Consider the following 16,832-nt stretch of genomic DNA (forward strand, 5'->3'; position numbering starts at 1 on the left):
TTCCTCTCCTTAAACTCTCTGGACTTTTGATGGGGAGGGGGCTAGTTTAAAATATTTTTCAGTGAATGGCACTAGCTATCTTCCTCTAGCCTTTTTATCATTCTACCAACATCTCTTACACTTATGGCACAGAATAGGCTTTTCCACTGTTTTCAGAGAAGGCCCTGGGAGAAGGGGGGGCTGTTTAAAATATTTCTCTTACTGCAGTAGCTGAAGGAGTAGAGAACGTGAAGGGGACGGTTCTGACTCGGATCTGTGTCCCTTCTGCAACGGAAGCGCCCGGGACCTCAACGCGCGTTGTTCCTGAAATGAGGGGTTCCCACGTTGTTTTATCAGACACGGGCGGCGCCCACCGCCCGGCTGTAGCTCCCCGGGAGCCGGAATCGGGCGGGAATAGGGGCAGGGCGGGGCCCGACACGCGTGTGCCGGCAAGCAGCAGCTCAGCGGTTGTCACGCCCAGCCTCGCCCGCTGCGCGCCCCGCGGGGGGTGAGCGGAGCTGCCGCGCAGGCCCAGGCCGGCCCACGCCCCTGGGAGCTCCGCGCTATGGCGCTGCGGCTGCTGCAGCTGGGCCGAGTGGCGAGTAAGCGGCGCGGGAAGGGCCCGCTGGCTTGAGGCTGCCTGAAGCGCCGGGGTAGGGGGAGCCCCGCGGCCCGGGACGTTGCAGCACGTCTGGGCCCCAGCGCCGCGCCGCTGCCGGGGGCTCTGCTGCTGCAAGCCAGGCCTGCTCGGGCGGCTCCCCGGGGGTCGGTCTCCACCAGCTCCTGCGAGGGCGGGCTGCGGCCTCCCGGCGCTGGCTCGCAGGCGGGTGTCCGGGCGGGAAGCCCCCCGGCAGCCAAGCCGCCTTGGGAAACCCGCCTCTTCATCGGCCCCGGCGGGCGCGCGGGTTTCGGGCCGGATCCAAGTGTTTTGGAGGGGACCCGTAGGCCCAGTACCAGGGAGCGGCCCGGGGCGCGCGAAGGCTTGTTCCCTCGCTTTCCCTTTGCACGCGCCCTGCTCTTTCTGCCCCTGCTCTTCGGTCACGTTCCATCACGGACGTTTCCTTGAGCGAAATTCCCCTCCCCTCCCCTCCCTTCTTTTTAAAATTCTCTCTCGTTTTCTGCGTACTCGAAGCGTCCTTTTCTCCCAAACCTGTAACGTCACCGAGCGCACCTGCACCTCCATCTCCACCGGCTTTGTTAGTAAGTGACAGCTCGATCTCGGTGCAGACACGCTGCTTTGTGTACGTGTGCGGAGACCTTCGTAGCTGTGCTTTGACGAGCTGGCCGGTTTTCCCGCGTGCCTTGGCTGCAATGGATGGTGAAGTAGGGCTAGTGCCAGATGTTCTCCCAAATTCACTTTTTAATGTGGATCGGGCTTGCCGACAAAATCAATGTTTTTCTTTCTTTAAATGTTACCTGTACAGGCTGATTGTATAAATTAGATTGAATTCGGATCTGCTCACTGTTGTCTCGGTTTACTCAGTGAAAGCTTTGGTTGTAACTGCTTTGCTGCTGTAGCAAGGGGTTGTCCAGTGGTCCCAACACCTGCCACTAAGGTTTGCTATCTAGCTCCAACTCTGGGTGCAGGCCCCAGAAATCAACTAGGAAGTAGAAGCCCGCTCCTGGAGGGGGGGAAATGTGTATATTGGTGTATGCCAGCATACTTCTTATCTTGACTCTGAAATACAGGACAAGATACTTCAAGTGATATATAACCTTGTCAAGTTTAAAAGCCACAGATACACACTAGACCATTGATGGGTTTGTTTGTATCTCTCTCTAGGGGCTACATTTAAGAATATGCCCTAACAGTTTAGGATTTGGCACACAAAATATCTTTTTGTGCTCTTGCCCAGAATGAGCATTCATTCTCCAGGAGGTGGAGTGGAGTAAGTTTGGATGAGGGTTTTTAAACACTGGTTGACACAGTTATTCAGCATAAAACTGTTAATTTTAATAAACTTACCTGTTAATGTGTGTTTATTTGATAGGGCCAGTGTCACTGTGCAGCTCTTTGAGGAGAACTAGTTCTAGTGTGGAAGGAAAGTCTGAACCTATCCAGAAATCCCCTAAGAAATCAAAATTACCTGTAGGTCGTCTTGATGAACCAGAAGAGTCCAATAGAGAGAGAGAACCACTGGAAAGTAAGTTATGGGTTTTCTAAAAAGAGGGAAACAATGCAATTAAGGGAGATGCTAAGTGCCTGCAAATCTTATGTGAGCAGTGGATGCTTAGCAGTTCTTGGGATCAAGCCTTGTAGAGGAAAACTCTGAAACATGCTATTTATCTGTTCGTAGCTGGCATTAAATACCTGTTTTATACTGCAGTGGGAGGTGGAAATGGGTGATCTGGTGATTCCTTCTGTCCTTAAATTCTATGACTGAGTTGTATATAGTGGTAGAAAAGCAAAAGCATCAGGCCACTAACTCCTTACAAACTGCCATTTTAGGCATTGGTCCTGTAAAGCCCCTTGCACTTGATTTAAGTGACATATAAATTGTGTGTGTTTTCACAGCCATCTCTAGGAATCGTTCCTCTTGGCCTAAGACAAGTAGTTACTTTAAACTAGCAGTACTCACCCATTGCACCATGATCAGTTGCCTTTTGTTGTTCATCTCTTAGAATTTGTGTCTTATAGTTGTGCCACCTAAATTACTTTTAAGCTGTCTAGCGCAAGGCTTTTTTTACATGCCTGTAAACACCATAAACATTTATAGTGCTATGTAAATGATTTACAAATAAGAGGAATGTCTGAGGCTGTGAATAGTATTGAACTGTGATTACCATCAGGATTTATGCAGCTTTGGAGAGACTGTGTAAGGAGAGAGACAAATGTTTAATTCTGATTCTGTCTTGTATCCTTTTACACCCAAAAGAAGTGAATGCCATCACTGATATTACTTTAATGAATCCATACTTTTTTGTTGTGTTCATGTTTAGGGTTTCTGTATTTAGGGCTAAGTCAGAAAAAGCCTTGAGTTTTCATTTTACCTGTACCTGGGTTTACTGATCATGACACTGCAGTAATTCTCACTTAGAAGGCCAACAGCTCTATGCTGGCTCTGAACCAGATAGCAGAGGACTTACAATAGCAGTAGATAGTGAATAATTAGTTTATCAAAACCACTGAGGAATCACTTGAGATTCTACTGCTTAGATATTTTAAGAAGTTTTATAGCGTTCTATTAAATAGAGATGATGAAGCATTTGTGCTTCTCCTACCCATGCCAGAATCATATGCATATATTGACATTTAAAAATCCATGTAGATGCTGAACAAAGCAAGATAAAAAGGCACATTTAAAAATATTTGATTTTTTTTAAAGCTTTTCTGTCTATTTTAGGGTTTTATGTTTTTGCCTGTCATTATAGTACTTGGTGCCTTCCTCATGAAGTGATAGCAATCAACACACAGTTCCTGGTAGAAATTATTGCTTCTATAAAAACTCAATTATTTTTACATAAACTGAGATGTCTTCCCACTCTCCTGCCTAAAAAACAAAGAAATATAGACAGAATGTATCTTGGCCAATATTTTTAGATTTGAGTATTTAAAATTAGAGGCGTAAGCAAAAGTGAAGAGTGGACTGATTTTCAGAGGTGCAAGTATGTGCACTTCCTATTCAATTAAGTGTATTTTCATTTCAGTGTTAATAGCTGTGAATGAGCAGCTTTTGTTTTGTTTTGAATATCAGGTCACATTTATTAAGGGGCCTAAATTATGGTATTAGGTTCCTGACTATAGCTACTTATGTTTGATAATTGTGGCCAAGATTTTGAACCCAAAGCTCCCAAGATGTAATAATGTCAATCTTTACTGTTGTACTATGGCTGCCAACTTGATTGGTCTTTTAATCATAGAATTATAGAACCATGGGGATGGAAGGGACCACGTCTCATCTAGTCTAGCTCCCTGCCAAGATACAGGGTTTGTTATGCTTAATCATTCTGGGCAGATGACTGTCTAGCCTCTAAAGTTTCCATATTGTTTTAGAATTTCCAGATAACATCAATCCTGCCACAAAGGAAAAGGGTGGACCCAAAGGCCCTGAACCTACTCGTTATGGAGACTGGGAGAGAAAAGGACGTTGTATAGATTTTTAATGTACAAATATATCTATATTGCGAACAGGATGTTTGATACATGTTTAAAATATTTAGATAGAAAAATTTCTCCTAATTGTTCCTTTTAATTCTTAAATGGAGCTTCTTTTTTGCAACATGTATTTAAAGAATATCCTGAGAGATGTTTTCTGCAAATAAACATTGCTAGTTAATATTCATCATTTTAGTCCTTTTTTTCTTGTATATTAAATTCATTTGCATATAGTCCTGGGGGATTTCTGTGACAAAGTTAAATTCTGCACACAATGTTTGAAAATTCTGTATATTTTATTTGCCAAAATAATATAATATAATTGTGCCACTTTCAATTATTTTAGTAATTTATTTCAAAATACCTGTCAGCAAATATGTCTGTAACAATACAAGCAAAAAACTTTTTTTTTTACAAATAGATTCCTTACTAGACATATTAATACAGAACTATGTGTAATTCATTTAAATTACAATTCAGAACTGTATTTCCCGCAGAAGCAATACAAAGGCTTGGGGGAGTCGGGTACTGCAGGATTTGAGGGAGAGAGAAGGAGCCTAGGAATGAACCTATAGGTTGTTGGATATGGTTGGAGAAGGGCTTTTTGTGGGGTGGGCATTGTTAGGGAGTTGGGAAGCCACCCTAGCAGGCCTTGACTGACACCAGTCTCTCCAATTTAGTCTGGAACATTTACCCATGGTCCTCCACACCCTATGGATCTCTTCATCTACTATCCTCAGGCTCAGGGTTATCACCCCATTATCCCTAAGTCCATAAGTCTGTCCCTGCACTAGCTATTCTGAATCCCAGGCTGTCTCTCCCCACCAGCCCTATTCTGTCCTAACCTGGCTTTGCAGGCAGGGGTGCTGTGATGAATTGCTACTCTAAGGGGAATTCTATAGAACTGGACATAGAACTTTTGTTATTTTCATACACGAAAAAACGTTGCCTAAACGTGCTGCAGTTCCTCCTTTTGCCTGTCACAGCAGCCTGTGCATCACTTCTTATGCAACATATTTTTTATGCAGGAAAATACAAAATTAAACAAGATAGGAATTCTGGGGAATTATGTGCATCTGCAGACACACAGGAGTAGCATATTAATTTCTCCTGGAAATGTTAAGATAGTAGCAAAGAGTGTGTTTGAATACTAAGGCCCAAAGAGTTGGTTCTTAAGCTACCAGGACAAGCTAGTGCCTCCAGCCAGATGCCATCAGAGTTGATTAGCAGTCACATGTCAAATGGCCTTTAATTTGCATTGGAGAGGTAGGAACAATTTAAGTTGCATTTTAAGAAATACAATCAGGGAAAAAATCCAACATGGAACTTTCTTCCTCATCAGACTCTCTTCTTTCTCACAGCTTGAATGAACTATATTTGGGGGATTAGCCTTCAGAAGAATCAATTTCAGAGGTTCATTGGACTTTAAAAGAGGGAGGCAAGGAATACCAATTTTTTTTAAAGGAAAACTAAAGGATCCAGCATCCTGTACTTCTGTGGAAGGTCCATGTTGGACAAAGTGATTGGTGAGAGAAACCAAAGCCCGTATCTTGGCTAGATAAAGTATTCGATTTTTAGATGTGATTTTCATTTTTAATTGTACATAACCATCTGTACTTTCATTTATTTTACTTGGTATCACTTAACCTATGTTTTGTTGTTAATAAACTTATTTTGTTTTAATCTACACCCAATCTAATACTGTATTTGAATTGAAAAGATTAACTCCAATTTATATGGTAAACTGCTAGGCCTTCATTCTTTATAGGAGCAAACTAACCTTATTCCTCTGAATGGTCCAGGAAGAGGCCAGACATTGCAATGTGTGTGGTTTGGTGAAAATTCCACACTGGGAGTGTGTTGGAGTTACTTGGTTAGAAGGAACCAAGATTGGTGTACACCAGAATGTGGCTGGGTGTAATAGGAAGGCTGCTGTGTGACGGGGTGGAGCAACCCCGTCACCAGCTGCGGGCGGAAGGACCGTCCGGGGCTGCAGGAGCCGCCGGGGCTGCGGCGGCAGCCCTGGGGAACCCACCTCCGGACTGCCCCCGAGACGGGCAGGGGCCGGGGAAGACTGCGGCTGGCTGGCCCGAGGGCGGGGAAGACGGCGTGCAGCAGCGCTCGGAAATGATATCAGCTGACGTCACCAATGCGATGGGCAAAATGGCCGCCGGGAACCCGGAAATGGGGATAAACGGCTGAGGGGAGGATAAAAGGGGCCGGATGGGCCAGCGAGAGAGAGGAAGGAAGCAGGAGGAAAACGGAGGAGCAGGTACCGGGGCTGGGGAGGAACCAGCGGGCTGGGAGCCCGAGTCGCTTACGCCAGGGTGGAGCGGGGAGAGTTGAGCCCGTCGCTGGCAGGGTCTTGAGGCCCAGGGAGGGTCGCGAAGCCCGTGAGCAGGCGAGTTTAGGGACAAGCCCCCACCTGCTTCCACTGGGAGTCAAGCTCCTAGTGTTAGGGCCCTGGGCCGGGGTTCGGGAGCGAGGGAGGGCCTGGACCCCACCCCGCCGGCAGCAGCCGACACATTAACCCCAAAGCCTTCCTTGTTTTGTTTTTGTTGACAATACGGTTGGGACCAGCGGGTGGACCGTGACATGCTGTAATCAGAGTACTCAGCCAGTGCTGTTTAATACACAGACACTCAGTACTAGAGATGTTAGACAGCGAGTAATAGAATAGTCAACTAACTACATGAATTTTTAGTAGAGTCCGCTATTCTATAGTCCTGGGGACAGGGCCGGCAGCCAGTGAACTCCAGCCCCACTCCCAGGGAGCCCACTGCCATCCAACGCTGCTGCCTCTGTATCTGCAGCAGTGGGGGTGCCAGACGGGAGCTGGCCCACAAGGGGAGACCGTTTAAAAACCAGCTTCCCTCACGGACCAGCTGGCTGCTGCCCCATGTTGCTGCCTCTGATAGGTCACATCTACACAGCTATGCTAAAGTAAAACTAAGCTACGCAACTTCATCTGTGTCAATTGCGTAGCTTAAGTCGAAGTAGCTTAACTCGGCTTTTGGTGCTGTCTACACAATAGGGAGTCTTCCTTCGACTTTCCTTACTCTTTGTGAAATTAGGGTTACCATGAGTCAGAGTAAGAAGTCTTCCAGCTTGACATTTATTTTGAAATAAAGGCTTGTAGTGTAGACGTGCACTATGTTATTTCCTAATAATGTTGTATAAACATAGCCATACAGAGGCAGCAGTGCAGGGTGGCAGCAGCTCCTGTCCATGGGGAGTCCAAGCTCCTTGTGGACAGACACTGCTGGGGCGGGGGTTTGGGGAGGCTGCCATAAAGTAGCCTTTGTCTGCAGGAGCCTGGGCTGCCTGCAGACAGATGCTGCTGCTAGAAAGTCTGAGTTCCTTGCAGACAGAGGATCCCCCATGGACAGAGGCTGCTGCTACTGGGGAAGAGCCTCTGTCCATGGCAGGCTCAAGTTCACCACGAACAGAGGCTGCTCTCTGGAAGAGGGAGCAGCCTCTGCCCACTGGGATCTCAGACCCCGCCACCCACCGCGGACAGAGTGAGTGGGGGAATGAGGAGTGCATGTAGTCAACTACATTAATGGATAAACCTTAGCTTATCTGTTAATCTACTTGTAAACATCCCTATTCAGTACATTCTTGTCTGTTGGCTGTCAGTATCTAGGCTGCAATACATATCAGCAGAGCATCTAAGGCACTTGGGATTACAGGGCAGACAGTGACACAATCACTGGAGTGGTCTGGATTGCACCCCAGAATGTGACAGTCTCCTTATTTGGGGGTCAAATGTTTGTGTTAATTTTTAAAATAATTATAGTGGAAGGATTTACTGTAACAGAAGCAGTAAAATTACCTTGAATAAAAAAAAGTATTGAAGATCATGGGATGTTCTTATAAAACCCTTGGAACATAGAATTCCTAGTTTGAGAATCACAAGAAAATACATTTATTTTTTAAAATTAGAAAACTTGTACTATCTTTTCAGTTAGTTGAAATAAAGTTATCACAAATACTAATAGATTATATATATTTGTGTACGTTTATAATATATTTTGACTTTATTCCTTGAAGGACCAAAATTTCTTACTTTGAAAAGAAATATGAATAACATGAAATGTTAAAGGACTATAGCAAGGCAGTTATTTTCCTTGGTAACAGGGATGTTTTAGAAGTCACTGATTTTTATTTGCCTTCCCTCAACTGTAAGTGAGCAGTATGAGAATGTATCTCTACCTGCATGCAAGTAATGGTTAGATTTTTCACTGAAATTAAATTTCTAATAGTTTTCATAGCATGTTTCTTTTAAAACACTTTTGTTGATTTGATAGTCTATATACCAATTAACACAGACTAAGAAATTCAAACCACATGCTGGTAGGAACACATTAATGCTTCCTGTTTAGCTCTTGCCATTGGTAAGAGGAGGGGTAACTAATATAAGTTATGAATTTTTGTTGCGGTCATGGTAATCTACAAAAGGAAGCAAGGCAGTAAAATTGGGATCAGTCATCTAAATTTTAATTTCTCTTACTGCTGCAAAAACTGATTAATGAAAGTTTGCCCTATTAAGAACGAACAGATTTGGCCTATGTTTTCCTTGAAAAATTCATCATCTCTCCATGTATTTCATACGGTAGAGATTAGGGATGTGAATGGTTAATCAGTAAGCCTCCCCTTTAATGAGTGAGATTAATCATACTGACCTCCTATTAAAATGCTTTGAGATTTCCTGCTGAAAAGTATTAGAAACAAGCTAGGTGGTTGTAGAATCAGTTTGACAGTGGGACATCAACCGTTGGTACTGTGGTGATGGAGGTTTGCAAGGCAATGTCTTTGGTTCACCCATGGGTAACAAAGACTGGAAATGGCCCTGAAATAATGAAGAGCTTTCAGCAAAAGAAAACCCACTGACTCATACAGTTACCTACATGCTTCCAGCTCCCATCCAGAACACACCATACGATCCATCATCTATAGCCAAGCCCATCGATACAACCGCATCTGCTCTAATCCCACAGACAGAGACCAGAAATCCTCTACCAAGCATTTATAAACCTCAACTACCCACCCGGAGAAATAAAAAAGCAAATTGAAAGAGCCAAACGAATACCTAGAAACCATCTACTACAAGACAGACCCAAGAAAACCAACAATAGAACACCACTTGTCATCACCTACGGCTCCCAACTTAAACCTGTCCAACACATTATCAATAGATTACAGCCTATACTGGAACAGGACACTAAACTCCAAGAAGCTCTGGGAGACAGACCCATAGTCTCCTATAGACAACCACCTAACCTCAAGATGATTCTTACCAACAACCACAGGACATACCACACTAATACCAACCCTGGTACTTTCCCTTGCAACAAACCCCGCTGCCAGCTTTGTCCACATATTCACTCTGCTGACACCATTATTGGGCCTAACCAAGTGAGCTATAAGATCAAGAATACATATTCCTGCGCCTCCAGAAATATAATCTATGCTATCATGTGCCGAAAGTGTCCGTCTGCTATGTACATTGGACAAACGTCTCAGACACTTCGCCAAAGAATCAATGCCCACAAAACAGACATTTGACAGGATCACAAAGAAAAAACAGTTGCTTGTCATTTCAACCAGAAAGGACACTGTTTGAATGACCTGCTAACCTGCATCCTACTTCAGAAGACATTCAAATCTGCACTTGAAAGGGAATCCTCTGAACTGGCATTCAAGCTAAAATTCGACACTCTCCGCACGGGACTTAACAAAGACCCCAGCTATCTTACCCATTACAAAGATAGCTTCCCCCATTATCACCTCTAATTCTGTTAACTCACAGACATCTCCCCTTCCCCACCTCTAATACCATTAACTCACTGGCATTCACCTCCTTCCCCCCCCCCCCCCCATCCCCCTTCTGTTCTGTAATGTGATTTGTCCTTTTCATGTGTGTTCATTTTTTTTAATTGTATCCTTTGGTATATATGGTTGTGACTATTTTCTTTCATTATTTGATCTGAGGAAGTGGGTCTGGCCCACGAAAGCTCATCATCTGATAAACCATCTTGTTAGTCTTTAAAGTGCTACATAGACCTGTATTTTGTTTCAGCAAAAGGTCTTTTTAAACAGTGCTGGTTCCATCTGTCACAGTTTCAGCACCTTTAACAGCCCCTACCCCTCCCTCAAGAGACACACTGTTCGAAGAAAGTGCTAAATGGCCTTCATTGGGAGCTGTTTTGCTATGTTAATTGCTCAAATCAGAACTGACTTCTGTTATGGCAGGACTGTGTTTCTTCCCTATCTGATAAGAACAAAAAATCACTTGACAGATGAAATCACTTGAGATGTGTTTCTGTCCATCCTGCAGAGAGCTGAAAATTAAAGGTGACTGACAGCTGATGAACAAGTGGCAGGGGAGATGGAGAGGTGCAACATGTAGCCAGCTGGGCAGTGTTGGAAAAGCATGATGAGTGGCTGGTGGGAGCAGCTGAGTGCAGAGAGCAGCTGGGTGGTGGGAGCAGCAAACAGACAGCCAGTGAGCAGCCAGCAGGGTGGCTGCCAGAGAGAGGTGGCAAGCAAGCATGCCTGAGGAGCTAAGCAAATTAGGTGACTCTTCACCTTCCTCTCAGGGTGGGAGGTGAACTCTGCAGATGCACCTCGGAGCTCTGTGTCTGCACTGACCAAGGGCAGCAACTGAGGGTGGGCTGCAGAGAACGGTTTGACACATGAAAGGGACATTTGAGTTGCTGGACTTCAGAGCCTGAGAGGAAAATGAGGCTGCCCAGCCTGTGGGGGATGGGTTTATGTTTATGAGCCCTCTTTGTGGTATTTTCCCAAATTCTATTCTTGCATCATACTGATCACTATAGGATCTGAGTCCCTTCCAGTAACGCATTAAGCAACATGACCATCGTTTATTCAATTAAGTGTGCAGCGTCCATGAACCCTATTTCAAACTAAGCTATTCCGGAAGAAATACTCCAAAATAGCTTATTTCAAAATAGCACCTCTGCACTACAGGGAAGCCTCCAAATTAGTCCAAGGCAGGTTACCCTAATGAGGATGTGCAACCTCAATTTAGAGCCCCAGGAGGCACTGGGGAGTAATTACTCTGAATGGTCCTAGGGAGAAGCTATTTTGAAATAGCAGCAGTGAAGCGTCCTCATTATCGCTATTCTGAAATAGCTATTTCGGAAGCGGCATTATTCCTTGTAGAATGAGCTTTATGGAAGTTGGAATAAACTGACCATTATTTCAATTTTATTTTGAAATAACGGAATTGCTGTGTGGACGCTCACGTAGTTATTTAGAAATAATGTTTGTTATTTCGAAATTACTGTGCTGTGTAGATGCACCCTTCTCTGTCTCCAGGTGGGGACAAGCATTTGCAGAAGTCTTGTTTTGGTTGAGTTTGGGGGGCAGGATTAAATATTATTTATTACTAGTATTACCCATCCCATTGTGATGGTAGACATACATGGGGCTTCCTCCCTCCCTGTTGTTCCCTGAGGCTTGGGCCAGCTCAGGCTGTGTGGCCGCCTTCCTTTCCACTGTCCAGGGCCCGGGAGACTGGAACCACATGGCCTCATCCCTCCCTGCTGCCCTTGGGGCTGGGGAGACGTGGGCTGGCTCAGACTGTGGGGTCTCCTTCCTCCCCGCTGTTCCTGGGAGCGGGTGGGGATGCTTGGGATCATGCGTCCTCTTCCCTCCCTGCTGCTCCGGGGATGCTGGGGGGCGGGGTGTGCGAACATGGCTTCCTTCCTCCCCACTGCTCCCTTTGGTTGGGAGGCTTGGGCCATGCATCCTCTTCCCTTCCCGCTGCTCCTGGAGGCAGGGGGAGGGTTGGGACCATGTATCCTCTTCCCTCTCCACTACTTCGGGGATGCTGGGGCATGCACACTCGCTCAGCGCACTGCTTCTCCTCGTCCTTGTGGTGGGAGTCGGGGTGGGGTCTGCCTCCCCCTAGTAACTTCTCAAGTCTTCTCAAATGTTCTCTGACTGACAGCATGAAGGATGCCTCTCCTTTAGTGATCTCCAACCTTTTTAACCGCAAGATCACTTTTTTCACTTGAAGTGCAATGTAAGATCCACCTCAAACCCAAATACCCTTTGTCCTGCTTCTTTCCTGCCCTTTCTCTAAGGCCCTATCCCTGCTCCACCCCTTCTCCGAAGTCTCGCCCTGCTCACTCCATCCCTCTTCCTCCCCCATCCTCACTCACTTTCAGTAGGCTGGGGTAGGGGATTTGGGTGCAGGCTCTGGTTTTGGGCCAAGTGGTGGGGAGTGTGGGAGGGTCTCTGGGCTTAGCTCAGGGCAGGGGATTCAGGTTCAAGTGGGGATTCAGGGTGTAAGCTCTGGGAAGGAGTTTGGGTGCAAGAGGACTTGTGTCTGAGGCAGGAGATTGGATGCAGGATGAGGCTCAGGGCTGGGACGGGTTCACGATTCAGGTTCTGGCTGAGCACTGTTTTATTGAGCTGGCTTCTGGGTGGTGGAGTGGTAGGGTTAAGGCAGACTTACTCCTGAAAGCGTCTGGCATGTACAGCAATGGCTCCATGCCACCATGTGCTGGCCCTCATCTACAGGCATTGAGCCCACAGCTTCTACTGGCCACAGTTCCCCATTACTGATCAATGGGAGCTGCGGGAGTGGTGTCTACAGGTAAGGACTGCTTGTGGTGACCCCCTGCTCTGCCTTTCTCAGGGACTTGCCAGTCACATCCAGGAGCAGCAATTACCACAGAGATAATACTCCAGCCACGACAGGTTCGGCATTTTATAACTCACTGCTCAAAGACTTAAATGTAAGTGTAAAAGAGAAATGAAAATTATGAAATGCACAGACCAGTGAAAGCCCCAAAATAACACACTTTGTAAGCAGTAACAGAAGTAACAACAACTGCCCGCCCCCACGTGTGAGTTAGGTTAGGAGATGTGAGTGAAGGATAGTGTGGCTACATCTACATTGCTCTCTCTTGTGCAAGAACGTATGCAAATGAAGCAAGGCAATGAATATCGCTGCGCCTCGTTTGCATGCTTAGTGAGCTGCCATTTTTGCGCAAGGGGCTTTTGCACAAGAAGAAGCAGTCTACACTGCTCCTTGCGCAAAAAACCCCTCTTGCGCAAGTGCGTTCTGCCGCTTATTTTCAGGCAAAACGGCTCTTGTAAAAGGGGTTTTTTGCGCAAGAAGGAACAATGTAGATTGCTCCTTCTTGCACAACAGCCCCTTGTGCAAAATGGTGGCTCAGTAAGTATGCAAATGAGGCACTGTGATATTCATTGCCGTGCTTCATTTGCGTATGTTCTTGCACAAGAGAGCGCAATGTAGATGTAGCCTATGTGTTTGTGAGAGTGACAGATTTTCCTTCCATCCCCTTCTCTCTGGGTGGAGATGGAGACAAGAGTGGGGGGAGGAGGGAGACCCTAACATCAGCACACACACACACACACACACACCCATCTCCCTCCCAGCACTCTACTCCCTCCCACACGCAAACAGGAGGCTCCCACGTGATAGTTCTAAGGCAGGAGCAGCAGGACAGTGGGTGGAGGGTAAACTGAAGTGCCAGTGCTTGATAGCTTCCTGGCCAAACCAGTCAGGATCACCTGTCAGAGGCTCCAAGATCTACCAGTAGATCGGGATCTACTGGTTGGTGATCACTAGTATAGATTATTGTATTATTCGATATTACCTTTGTTAGAGAAGTCAACATCAAATAATATGTCTTGCTTTGGAGTTACTTCCCTCTCTTTATTAAAAGTTTATTTTGTGCACCCAGAGTCTGCTTGTGAGTGAGGAGGTAGCACCTCTCAGAGGCACCCAAAAGCGGTGTATAAATTTCCCAGGTTACTGGGTGGAGGCCAGAGCCAATTCTAACTGTATCGATGGAAAGGAACCCTAGATATTGGGCCCAGCCCTGGTTGTTGCTGGTGCCACCTGGCAGAAGGGTTACTCTAGCAAACTCTAAACTGCAATCTGCTTCTGAGCCTGGATGGCTCCAGCATCTCCGTCTGCATACTGAAGAGGTCATTCCTTGATCTCTTCCTTCTGTTTAAGAGGTTCTGGATCCTGGTGCTTCCTGTTAGAAAATCCCAGATTGGTGCCTCATCTGCAGTGGGACAGATGAAAAGCAGTGAATGTATGATATTTTTCTGTCTGGGTTAAAAGTGAAAAGTTTCTCTCCTCTAACTTTCTCGGTCACAGAAAGGAAAAAAATGCAACCTTTATTCTGTTAGCAGTGATTCCCCATATCTGCATTTCTCTACCCTGAAGCTTCTTGATCCAAGGTTCCTTCCTGGGAGGATAATGCTCTCTATATAAAATATTTTAAATTTTTAATTTTAAAGTCAGCTTGGAAGTGTGGGAGGAGAGATCTGAGTCATCAGAACAGTATTAATGATGGTGTTAACATTATTTCAAACTATGGAGGCATTTGATGATATGAACTTGTCTGAAATTTCTGAGTGAAAGAGAACAGTTTTTCTAGGTCTCTAGGGGTACGTCTAAACTACATGCCTCTGTCGGCAGAGGTATGTAGATTTGTTTGTTCAGCAAAGGCAAATGAAGCCGCGATTTAAATGATCGCGGCTTCGTTTACATTTACATGGCTGCCGCGCTGAGCAGACAAACAGCTGATCAGCTGTTTGTCGGCTCGCGCGCTAGTCTGGACGTTCCCCCTGTCGACATCAAAGCCCTTTGTCGGCAGCCCCGGTAAACCTCATTCCATGAGGAATAACGGGGCTGCCAACAAAGGGCTTTGATGTCGACAGGGGGAACGTCCAGACTAGTGTGCGAGCCGACAAACAGCTGATCAGCTGTTTGTCGGCTCAGCGCGGCAGCCATGTAAATGTAAATGAAGCCGCGATCATTTAAATCGCGGCTTCATTTGCCTTTGCTGATCTGTCTAATCTTCATGCCTCTGCCGACAGAGGCATGTAGTCTAGACACAGCCTAGGAGAAAACCCTTCCTCTGTGCCATGAAACTGTTTCATTGTCTGGTGACTGCTAGGCAGATTCATGCCTGGAGAGGAGGGCCTGGGCGTTGTTCTATGGCAGTGGTCACCAACCAGTAGATCGGGATCTACTGGTAGATCTTGGAACCTTTGACAGGTCATCCTGAGAGGTTTGGCCGGGAGGTTATCAAGTGCCGGCACTTTGGCTACCCTCTCAGCGCTGCCATGCTGCTCCTGCCCTTTGCCTTGGAGCTGCCCCTCACCCATGGGAGCCTCCTGCTTGCAGTGCAGGGCACAGGAAGAAGAGGAGGGGGGTACTGATCTCAGGGTGCCCCTCCCTCCCTCCACCTGTATCCCATCTCCACAGAGCAGAGGGGGGCAGGGATGGAAAGAGTTTGCTGTCTGCTTTTGGGAGTGGTGTAGGGTCAGGGCAGGGGTGAGCCTGCCTTAGTCCCCTGCACCACCACTCAGAAGCCACCTACGGTAAGTGGAGCCCAGCTGGAGTCTGCATTCTGATCCTGGCCCCAGTCCTGAATCCCTTCTGCACCCAAAATTCCAGCCCCTGGCCTGATAAAACAGAGTGAGGATGGGGGAGGGAGGATGGAGTGAGCAGGGGCAGGGCCTTAGAGAAGGGGTGGGGAGGACGCGGGGCAGAGGTATTTGGGTTTGAGGTAGATCCTGGATTGCACTTACATTCAAAAAGTGATCTCATGTTTAAAAAGGTTAGAGACCACTCTTCTATGGGAAATCTGGCAGACTGGAATTCCTGCTGCATAAAAAGTCATCCTACATCCTTACCCAACAGTGTCTTGCTGCATCCTAACCCTGAATCATTTTCTGCCTATCTACATTCTAAACTCTTTGTGGCACATCAGATGTTCTTCTTTGACTGCAAAATACCTAGAGCACATTTGATTAAATGTTATCATAGTCCAATATTGGGCACATATTAGTTATTGATACCCATGTTTAAATGCTCACTTTTTCTGCAGGTTGCTGGATGAGGATGTTAACCTAGAAGGGTAGCCAAACAGCACTCTGAACACACAGAAATGCTAACAAGCATGCTTTACTCCAGCTCAGGTCAGCATTGTGTGCCATGCTATGTATGCCTCTTTCTGGGCAAGTTACATACCATTTTGCAGATGGTGCCAATACAGACATTATGTGTTTGGTGACCCATCCTTTTTCAGGGATCACATTATATGATGGAGTCAACAGTTGGCACAGAAGTTGATGATATAAACATTATTCCTATGGCTTAAAGTTAAAGACAGACATTTTCAAAGTAGAAATAAGGCCTATTTTTTAATAGTGAGGGTTACTGACCATTGGTACAAACTACCAAAGGAAGTGATGAAGACTCCAGATCTTAATGGCTTCAAGATTGGATGCTTTCTGGAAGTTATGCTTTAGCCAAAAACAAGGTACTAAGTTCAATACAAACATAAGTGGATGAAATTCTTGTAGCCTGTGTTATACAAGCAGTGAAAACAGGTGATCTAATAGTTCTTTCCTTAAAATCCATAACTCATCAGATTGTGGTGATCCCTAATATAACAATTTAGGTACGTCTGTTCAGATGAGAGCTATTTTTCTACCACAGGGCTTTGTTTTGGACTCCATCACCCCAATATGTGTTTATTGGAGTAAGAAGATCTCAGCAACATCTACAGAAAGTCATTCACAAAGACTTTGCTTTTGCTTGCCCTTTTTTATTGAGATGAACTGTATAAATCATTCCTCCTCATGCTGGGAAGTTACTTAAATAACAACTTCCCACACAAAGATGAAATTGAAACATGTACGCACTTCTCAAGAATGAATATCTACATAC

The 16,832-nt window shown here is 45.8% G+C and overlaps 1 protein-coding gene across 1 annotated transcript; it reads left to right on the forward strand.

Moving 5' to 3' along the window:
- The first annotated feature begins 333 nt into the window (after positions 1-333).
- Positions 334-4,262, forward strand: SDHAF4 (succinate dehydrogenase complex assembly factor 4). The gene is made up of 3 exons (XM_006127225.5): positions 334-581; positions 1,971-2,123; positions 3,974-4,262. The coding sequence occupies exons 1-3, from the start codon at positions 545-547 to the stop codon at positions 4,081-4,083; spliced, it is 300 nt and encodes a 99-aa protein (XP_006127287.1). The 5' UTR covers positions 334-544; the 3' UTR covers positions 4,084-4,262.
- Positions 4,263-16,832: the final 12,570 nt, after the last annotated feature.

The sequence above is a fragment of the Pelodiscus sinensis genome, chromosome 3 (assembly GCF_052426305.1).
Source record: "Pelodiscus sinensis isolate ZL-2025 chromosome 3, ASM5242630v1, whole genome shotgun sequence".
In the NCBI taxonomy this organism is placed as follows: domain Eukaryota; kingdom Metazoa; phylum Chordata; order Testudines; family Trionychidae; genus Pelodiscus; species Pelodiscus sinensis.

Excerpts from the sequence above, each read along its gene's own strand:
- SDHAF4 (XM_006127225.5), top strand. The coding sequence starts at position 545 with ATGGCGCTGCGGCTGCTGCAGCTGGGCCGAGTGGCGA. Across the intron at positions 582-1,970 it reads GCAGCTGGGCCGAGTGGCGA|GGCCAGTGTCACTGTGCAGC; the intron begins GTAAGCGGCGCG and ends TTTATTTGATAG. Across the intron at positions 2,124-3,973 it reads AGAGAGAGAACCACTGGAAA|AATTTCCAGATAACATCAAT; the intron begins GTAAGTTATGGG and ends ATATTGTTTTAG.